The 10,295-nt window shown below is 44.9% G+C and overlaps 1 protein-coding gene across 1 annotated transcript in view; it reads left to right on the top strand.

The window, feature by feature from the left end:
* Positions 1 to 2,606: 2,606 nt before the first annotated feature.
* The window catches only part of RNF157 (ring finger protein 157), a 71,856-nt gene continuing 64,167 nt past the window's right edge, over positions 2,607 to 10,295 (top strand). The window contains exon 1 of the mRNA XM_058561697.1: positions 2,607 to 2,793. Within this exon, the coding sequence (XP_058417680.1) occupies positions 2,706 to 2,793 (88 nt within the window). The 5' untranslated portion in view covers positions 2,607 to 2,705. The remainder of the gene's footprint in view (positions 2,794 to 10,295) is intronic.

Raw genomic sequence — 10,295 nt, 5'->3', positions numbered from 1 at the left:
ATGACCACTCCAAGGGCTCGGCTGCCTATTTCACTTTTTCTCTGGGCACTGTCTGAGGTTATCTTTTCCAAAACTGTAACACTATGTGATTACATTGTAGACCAACTCACTTAATTCACAGAAAGTCTCTTTGATCTAGAATTTTCTCTGAACTACTCTCTTTCCCTTTCTCGTCTGCCTCATGCCACTAGGAGGCTGGTTACTGCTTCTTTTTAAACTGAGCCTTCATTCACTTATTGCATCTTCACAATAGCCAGTGAAGGCAGGGCTATGTTATGGACAGGAAACTGAGACTTGATACTAAGGGCTTAGTCCAAAGTTACACGACTGGTTAAGATCTATTTTTTTTTTTGCTGAGGAAGATTTGCCCTGAGCTAACATCTATGCCAATCTTCCTCTATTTTACAAGCAGGTTGCCACCACAGCATGGCTGCCAGCAAGTAGTGTAGGTCTGCACCCGGGAACCGGACCCTGGCCGCCAGAATGGAGCATGCCAAGCTTAACCACTAGGCCATGGGGCCGATCCCTGGTTAAGGTCTTGATTTGTCCATTTCAAAGTCCAGTGCTTTTCCTCTGCCTCAGTTTCTTCAACTGTAAAATGGGAGTATAAATAGCACATACATCACAGCGTTGCTGTAAGGGATGAACGTGTTAATATGTGTAAAAGCGTTTAAAATAGGGCTTGGCACATAGACAGTGTTCAATAATGTCGCTCATGTTATTGTGCTGTGCCTTGTTTTTCTTTACTATTCCAAGTATGGGAAGCATGACTCATTTGTGGGAGGAGGAACCAAGTTATAGGCTTGGGGAGTGTTATCTAAGATGGAGAATGAACCCGTTTCCCAGGCTTAGAGTAGGCTGAGGTAGGACCAGAACAGATCCTTTCAAGCAACAGGCCTGAGCTGCCCAACTGAGGCATGTCCCTGCCTAGCTCTGGCTGGGAAGAAGAAACCCTCAGACATTGATAAATCCATAAAGGAGTTGGTGTCCCCTTAACAAAATGCCAAGGGCAGGAAGAACAAAGGCTCCTGAACAGAGCCCAAGATTATGAGGCAACATTTTACTCTGTGATGTTCTGAAGGCCTTCTATTTTGAGGCACTTCTAGATTCTTCATGACTTGTATTTTACCTTTACCCAGTAATTACAAGGTAGGACTCGTGTGTGGTGAAAGGACTATCAAGGAGGTCACCAGTTCCCTTCCAAAGGTATGTCCAAAAGCCTTCTAGTGGTTAGGGCCAGGGGCTGGAGGGAGGGCTCTGAACTCTGCCAGGGGGCCCTGGCGCTTGGGAGAGGCTGCCCATGACTTGCCCCGCAGCTCAAGCCCTCCTCAGCAGCAGTCAATATAAAGGACAGAGATGTGTTCCTGCCATTCTGGGGACCTTGGAGAAAACCAAAGCAGTTGGGCGTGGGTTCCTTTAGCACCAGGTCTGTTGGCTATTGCTGAAAAGAGTGCAATAAAAAAAGCAAAATATAATCAGGAAAGAGTTGGACTCTATAAAATGGCTTTACAAACCTAATCAAGGGAACTAGACACCCCGAACTGTACTTTGAACCTTGCTGAAAAATTGTTGAAGTCATGTTGTAGCAGTTGAAATTTTTGCTGATCAGTCCACCTTCTCAGAAAAAAACACCAGACCCACAAATAAAATAAAAGGTTTAAAACATAAATGTCTGTAATTAAATTTTGGAATGACGTCTTCTGCCTGTCCAAGCTTCCCACTGTTTGGTGTGTGTTTTCATCAAGAGGAGCCCCTCATTCTGCCTGGCCCCATTGGCGTTGACTTCCTTTCCAAAGTTTCCAAAAGGTGCAATCAGAGGTTGAATGTGTTGATTTTATCTTGGGTTGACGGGCTCCGAACTTCAGGGTTACATGAGCTGTCCAATATATGAGATAGCATGTAGATAGCGCTTTGAAATGAGCTACGTGAGAGGGATGGCGACATCTTCCCAGCGGGTCAACAGCACTGACTAATCTACCTGACTCCTGGGAGACGGGATGGGCAGAGCACTTGGGGTTGAGGCGCTGGGGGCGTGCAAGATGTTCACGCCGCCTAGTTCTCTGCTCCGAAACCCTGTGGAAAGGCTGCGGCTGAGGGGCTTTGCGGCGCCCCTCTGCGGGCTTTCTGGCCATTGGCTTTTGCAGATGTTGAGAGGTGGGGCTGGAGAAGGCTTCCTCCCGCGGGGAACTTGGTGCCACTCAATGTTGGGGACAATGGTGAGCGAACTCCCGGCCCGGGCCTCGCGGGCCGCGCAGGAGGCGGCTCCCGCGCGGTAATCTGAGCCAGGACGGGCGGCCCGGCCGGCGGCGCGTCCGCGTCCCCTCCCGCCCCGCCCCCGCCGGGTCCCCCGCGCGAGGCCCGGCCGCCGCTCCCGCCGCAGCCCGCCGCCCATTGGCTGGCGCGGCGCGCTCGCTCCCGCCCCGCCCCGCCATTGGCCGTGGCCGCCGCGGTCCCCGCGCGCTAGCCGCCGCTGACATCACGCGGCCTGAGCGGCGGCGGCGGCGACCCCGGCCCAGCCCGCAGCCCCCCTCCAGAGGCGCCGCCGCGGGGCCCGGCGGAGGATGGTGCGCGGCGCGCCGGGGGCTCCCCGCCGCCAGAGCCGCAGCGCCGAGGCGAGGTCGGCCGCGGCGGGCAGCCGACCCCCGCACCGGGCGCGGGGCGAGCGGCCGCGGTGAGGCGCCGAGGGCGGCAGGGGCGCAGCGGCCATGGGGGCCCTGACGAGCCGGCAGCACGCGGGCGTGGAGGAGGTGGACATCCCGTCCAATTCCGTGTACCGCTACCCGCCCAAGTCCGGTGAGGACCGGGCGGGCGCGCCCCCGGGCTGGGGAGGAGGTCGCGATGCTCCTGGGCGGGGACTCTGGGGGTCCTGGGGACCAAACGGGCGACGTCGCTGCACAGCGATCTTGGAGGGTGGGAGGTCCTCGAGGAAGCGTGGAGGGGTGCTTTAGGGGCCTTGGCGGGGTCGCCGCGGTGGCCAGCCGTCCGTTGGAGGACGTGAGCGGCCTGCACGCAGCCTGTCCTGTGACAGAGACGTGTGCTCGGGGGACTGCGGCTCCTGAGGGGCGGGGTGCCCACTGCGCAGGGGGCTTCTGGCCTCCCGCAGCGCCGTGTCCCCTCCTTCCCGCCCGGGGCCCGCTCTTCTCTCGGGAGCTGAGGGCTAGGTGAGGCGGGTTAGGCATCCGAAACAGGCACCTGTCCTGGGCGCTGGCCTTGATGGGCGCATCCAGACCTCTGGAGAGGGAGGGACAGGCACAGGTTGGAATTAGGTTTCTCAGGGGAAACCTTCCATTGCCCGCTGGAGGGTGGAGGTCGAAAATGCGTTTGCAATGCTGGTGCTTTTCAAGAGGCTGTCAGAAGAAATAAATGTTTAACAGAAATGTTTGGGAATCTAAGTATCAGAGTCACCCGGTTGTCCCTTTTCCAGAGTAGCGGCAAGCCTGGTTCTTGGAATTCGGATAGCTCTGGGACAGGGCACGGGTATTTAAAATGTATGCAAGTATTATGTTTGTTTTCAGAATCATTAAAAAGATAAATGTCTCAGCCTCTGGGTTGTGGCATAAGCACTGGAGGTGGAGGAGGATTTTGACAGCAAAGGAGAGAGGATCACAAGTGGATTGAGCATCAGCCAGTTCTGAACTGCTGATGCCTGACCTAATGCTCTGCTCTTTATTTTTATTGCTTTTCTCAAGACTTCTGGGGACTGGTGACTACCGTCTTCTCTTTGACTTAGGACCTGGTGAGGATTTGGGTGATCTTGGACAGGTGTCAGAATTGAAGCGGTAGAATAAAGACATGCTAATGAGATGAGCTGCTTTCTCAGCAGTGTGTCCGGTTGGTGCCAGGTGAAAGCAGGGACCAGACAATGAACCTGCCCCCCTGCAGAGTGTCTGCCAGAGCTGTGTTTCTCACTCTTTTTGTGCCAAAGAATGAATCTTTGCAGAGATGAATATGCTTAAGAGCTGTTTTAGAACAGTCTAAAATAAAGCCGTGGATCATTAGTGTTTTAATAAAGGTCTAGCTAGTTCTGACTATATGACACCAGCGCTAAAGGAAGCATGCATTTCGCTTTTTAATAGACAAAAATATGCACAAGTGTTTGTGGATTTTTTTTTCCTGAAATCACTTAGCTTTTATTGATGAGAATATGGAGTATGTTTTGCTGAGCTTGGAGTTTTCAGTAGCGTTTGCTGCCTCAGAAGAGTATTCACAGCTCCTTCACATATGGGAATTAGCACAGGTCAACCTCTGGAAGGCTGTTCCCCAAGCAATATTAATACAAGAGTGAATCTTGGATGATGATAATAAAAGGATAATGAACACAACTAAAACTTTTTTTTCCAATTATTTTATTGGGGTCATATTGGTTTATAACATTGTGTAATTTCAGGTGTACATTATTATTTATCAGTTTCTGTATAGAATGCATCTTGCTCATCCTCAATAGTCTAGTTTTTATCCCTCACCATACATATGTGCTCCTTTACCCCTTTCATCCTCCCCCCCACCTCCTTCCCCTCTGGTAACTGCTAATCTGTTCTCCTTATATGTGTGTCTGTTTATCTTCCACACAGGAGTGAAATCATACAATATTTGTCTTTCTCTTTCGGGCTTATTTCGCTTAACGTTATACCCTCAAGTTCCATCCATGTTGCAAATGGGATGATTTTGTCTTTTTTTATGACTGAGTAGTATTCCACTGTATGTATATACCACATCTTCTTTATCCATTCGTCAGTTGATGGGCACTTGGGTTGCTTCTCATCTTGGCTATTGTGAATAATGCTGCAGTGAACATAGGGGTGCATAAATTGCTTTGTATTGTTGATTTCAAGTTCTTTGGATAAATACCCAGTAGTGGGATAGCTGGATTGTATGGTATTTCTATTTTTAATTTTTTGAGAAATTGGAGAGGTTTTTTTGTTTTGTTTTGTTTTTTGGTGAGGAAGATTCGCCTCGAGCTAACCTCTATTGCCAATCTTCCTCTTTTTTTTTGCTTGAGGAAGATTAGCCCTGAGCTAACATCTGTCCCAGTCTTCCTCTATTTTGTATGTGGGATGCCTCCACAGCATGGCTGATGAGTGGAGTAGGTCCATGCCCAGGATCCAAACCGGCAAACCCGGGCTGCCGAAGTGGAGCGCACGGAACTTTAACCACTCGGCCACAGGGTGGTCCTGTTCTTTTTTTTTAACAACTCTAAATATTCCTTTGTGTGTACATGCCATCATTTTTTAACATAGTCTCCTACTGATGAACATTTGGAAGTTTTTTTTTCAATCTTTTACTGTTGCAAACAATGCAGCAATGATTAATGTTATGTATGTTCTTTGGTGATTTTTAGCTTTGTTAATAAATACATGAATATTAATCATTTAAGTAACAGAAGGTATGGTGGGAGTTTGTTTCTGTATAGTATTTCTACATTAGCATAGAAAGCTATTTTTAGCACTATTCTGCATTTGGTTGTGCCTTTGTAATTTTTGAGTTAGAAGCCATGCATACTTTTTTTTTTTTTTTTAACTAAGTCTGGGGATCATGCATGACTTTTTTTTTATTTTTTATTTTTTTATTTTTTCCCCAAAGCCCCAGTAGATAGTTGTATGTCATAGTTGCACATCCTTCCAGTTGCTGTATCTGGGATGCGGCCTCAGCATTAGAAGCCATGCATACTTTTAAATGTTTCTCCAAGATTTTCTGTTCTTTAAAAGCCCATGATCATTTGTTTAGCAAAGGTATGGCTTTGCTCAGGTGGTTGTTTTATGCATACATGCATGCCCATCTTTTGAAAGGGGTATCCACATTGATAAAAGTCATTAGGCCTGTTTTCTCTATTCAGGAAGAAAAGTGCGTTCTATAAAGACAGTTTAATTCATTTTAATTCAGTACCTGATAAACTTGTTCATTTCCCTCTACATATTTGAGCAAACTGGAAAACAGGAGTAATTCATTTTGCTCAAGTGTTAAGAGGTAAACCTATTATAAAAATTCAGAATGGTAATCCGAGTCCTGAGCAGCTAACATCGTCATTCTCTAAATTTCTGTTATATTGGAGTACACACATGCTTGTCATTGGTCTGTCCTGTATCGCAAGAGCAGTTTTTAAAGTGTGGGTAATAAATCTTTCCCTGTCAAATAATTGTAAAAGTTTCTCTTAGCTTTTAGGAGGGTCAATTTAATATTAGTTTTGAAACCAGGGACTTAAAAGTATGAAACTTACTACAGAGTAAAGAATTATTTAGTTCTGGCACAGTTTGATTGATACTTTAACTAAAGTTAAGTAGGTTCCTGAAAGTCATAGTAAATACATTTACTTTTTTTTTTTTTTTTTTTGGTGAGGAAGATCAGCCCTGAGCTAATATCTGTGCTAATCCTCCTCTTTTTGCTGAGGAAGACCAGCTCTGAGCTAACATCTATTACCAATCCTCCTCCTTCCCCCCCCCCAAAGCCCCAGTAGATAGTTGTATGTCATAGCTGCATATCCTTCTAGTTGCTGTATGTGGGACGCGGCCTCAGCATGGCCGGAGAAGCAGTGTGTAGGTGTGCGCCCGGGATCCAAACCCGGGCTGCCAGTAGCGGAGCGCACGCACTTAACGGCTAAGCCAGGGGACTGGCCCTACTTTTTTTTTTTTTTTTAAACGTCTTTTATTTATTTTTTGTGTGTGTGAGGAAGATCAGCACTGAGCTAACGTCTGTCGCCAATCCTCCTCTTTTTGCTGAGGAAGACTGGCCCTGGGCTAACATATGTGCCCATCTTCCTCCACTTTATGTGGGACGCCGACACAGCACGGCCTGACAAGCGGTGTGTCCTTGCGTGCCGGTGATCCGAACCCAGGCCGCCAGCAGCGGAGCACGCGCACTTAGCTGCTGCACCACAGGACCGGCCCCTAAATACATTTACTATCATAAGAAAACTAAATGTTACTCCATTTGATGATGAAGACATCAAGAACAAGAGTTCAAATGCTAGGGTTTTTTTTTAAACACTTAAGATGTAGTAATTCTCCTACTTTCGAAACCTCCAATATTTTTGCTTTATTTGTACTTTACTTCATTGAGAGCAGACTGATTCGTTTCACTTCTTGATTTTGTCTTAAGATTTAGGGCCTTTGATTCCCTTATATGATGGTAGTTTGTGTTCTTTTGTTCTCCGGTGTCTCTTTCTCTTTCTGTTACCATGAATGAACATTATTGAGCACCTGCTATGTAGTATGCATTGTGCTATGTATATAGGTTCTGATCCTTGTTCACGGTGATTTTGATGCCTCTGGCAAGCAGCAGGATAGAAGCCTTCATGTCAGCTTTGTAATTCAAGATGTGGGTCACAGAAGACGGTATTAACAACACAAGCTACTTGGTGGCTGTATCAATCGGTTCTCCAGAGAAACAGAACCAATAGGAGATAAATGTAGATAGACATATATACACAATCTTCCTCGACTTACAATGGGGTTACATCCCAACAAACCCATCATAAGTTGAAAATAGTGTAAGTTGAAAATGCATTTAGTACACCTAACCTACGGAACATCATTAACTTACCCTAGCCTACCTTAATTGTGCTCAGAACACTTACATTAGCCCACAGTTGGGCAAAAGCATCTAAGACAAAGCATATTTTATAATAAAGTGTTGAATATCTCATGTAATTTATTGAATACTATACTGAAAGTGAGAAACAGTGATTGTATGGGTACAGAATGGTTGTAAGTATATTGGTTGTTTACCCTCGTGATCACAGGGCTGACTGAGAGCTGAGGCTGGCTGCCGCTGCCTAACATCACAAGAGAGGATCATACTGCATATCACTAGTCTGGGAAAAGATCAAAATTCAAAATTTGAAGTATGGTTTCTACTGAATGTGTATCACTTTCGCACCATCATAAAGTAAAAAAATCATAAGTTGAACGATTGTAAGTCAGAGACCATCTGTGTATATATATACATGTGTGTGTATATATGTATATAATTTATTTTAAGGAACTGTCTCAATGATGTAGGTCAGGCCGGCAGACTGGAAACTCAGGTAGGATTTCTATTTACTCAAGGAGTCTTGAGGTAGAATTCCTTCTTCTTCGGGAAACCTCAGTTTTTGCTCTCAAGGCGGTCAACTGATTGGAGGAAGCCCACCCATTATCAAGGGTAATCTCTTTTACTTGAAGTCAGCTAATTATAAATGTTAGTTATGTCTACAAAATACCCTCTCAGCAACATCTAGACTAGTGTTTGGACAAACAACTGGGCATGCTAGCCTAGCTAAGTTGACACAGAAAATTTAACAATCATAGTGGCTTCCTATTTTAACTAATTATTCTTGCTAAGTAGGTGCTAAGCTCGTTTTTAGTTGCCGAAAGAGTGCTTGTACTGTGAAAACATATTTTAAAAAATCTAAAAATTGCAGTCTTTAAAAATAATTATTTAAAAATTATGCTCCTTACAAAATTTCAGTGCTTCTCATCTAATGTCAGAGGTAGAATGCATGCATACAGAGATAAATAAGATACAGAATATACCATGACCAAGTGGGATAGATCCAAGGAATGCAAGCTTGGCTTAATATCTAAAAAATCAATCAATGTCAATATACCATATTAGTAGAATAAAGAACAAAAACCATATGATCATCTCAAGATGCAGACAAAACCCAACACTCATCAATGATGACTCTCACCAAACTAGGAATAGAAAAGAACTCTATCAACCTGATAAAGGGCATCTATGAAAAGCCCACAGCTAGCATCACTCTTAACAGTGAAATACAGAATGCTTTCCTGCTAAGATCAAGAGCAAGGCAAGGATGTCTGCTTTTGTGTGTGTGTGTGTGTGTGTGTGTGTGTGTGTGTGTGTGTGTGTGGAAGATCAGCCCTGAGCTAACATCCATGCTAATCCTCCTCTTTTTTTGCTGAGGAAGACTGGCTCTGCGCTAACATCTATTGCCAATCCTCCTCCTTTTTTCCCCCAAAGCCCCAGTAGATAGTTGTATGTCATAGTGGCACATCCTTCTAGTTGCTGTACGTGGGACGCGGCCTCAGCATGGCCGGAGAAGCAGTGCGTCGGTGCGTGCCCGGGATCCGAACCCGGGCTGCCAGTAGCGGAGTGCGTGCACTTAACCACTAAGCCACGGGGCCGGCCCAGGATGCCTGCTTTTGCCATTCAGTACTGACTGAAGATTCTAACTAGTACAATAAAGCAAAACAAACAAATACATTTTTAAAGAAATTTTAAGTCATCCAGATTGTAAAGGAAGAAGTAAAACTGTCTTTATTCACAGATGACATGATCTTATATATAGAAAATACCAAGTATTCCACAAAAAACTACTATAACTAATAAATGAGTTAGGAAGTTTGCAGATACAAGATCAACTTACAAAAATCAATTATAGGGGCCGGCCCGGTGGCGCAAGCAGTTAAGTGCGCGAGCTCTGCTGCAGCGGCCCAGGGTTCGCCGGTTCGGATCCCGGGCACACACCGACACACTGCTTGGCAAGCCATGCTGTGGCGGCGTCCCATATAAGGTGGAGGAAGATGGGCATGGATGTTAGCCCAGGGCTGGTCTTCCTCAGCAAAAAAAAAAAAAGGAGGAGGATTGGCAGATGTTAGCACAGGGCTGATCTTCCTCACAAAAAAAAAAAATCAATTGTATCTTTACATACAGCAATACTCTGAAAATGAAATTAAGAAAACAATTCCATTCCTGATAGCATCAAAAAGAATAAAATTGTTAGGAATAAATTTAACATAAGAAGTATAAGACTTGTACACCGAAAATTCTAAAATGTTGCCGAGATTGATGCTTCAACTAAAGAAGTTTTAAAAGATCTAAATAAATAGACGTTTCATGTTCATGGATTAGAAGACTCAGTATAGTCGAGATGCTAGTGTTCTCCAAATTGATCTATAAATTGAGTACATTTCCTGTCAAAATCCCAGCAGATTTTCTTGACTCAATTGACCAGCCAATCCTAAAATTTATATGGACATGCAAAGGACCTAGAATATCCAAAACAATTTTGAAAAGGAAAAACAAAGTTGGAGGACTTTCAGTACCTAATTTCAAAAATTACTATAAAGCCACAGTAATCAAGACAGTGTGGTACTGGCACAATGAAGTGGACATAGATCAATGGAACAGAATTAAGCCAGAAATAAGTCCTTACATTTATGGTCAGTTGATTTTGACAGAAGTGCCAAGACAATTCAATAGAGAAAGGATAGTTTTTTCAAGGAATGGTGCTGGGACAATTGGATATTAACAAGCAAAACAATGAACTTAGACCTTTTCTTCACATCTCCAGAAAT

This window comes from Diceros bicornis, chromosome 18 (assembly GCF_020826845.1).
Source record: "Diceros bicornis minor isolate mBicDic1 chromosome 18, mDicBic1.mat.cur, whole genome shotgun sequence".
NCBI classification, from domain to species: Eukaryota; Metazoa; Chordata; class Mammalia; order Perissodactyla; family Rhinocerotidae; genus Diceros; species Diceros bicornis.
The sequence above is the reverse complement of the archived record's forward strand: the minus strand, read 5'-3'. Positions and strand labels throughout refer to the sequence as shown.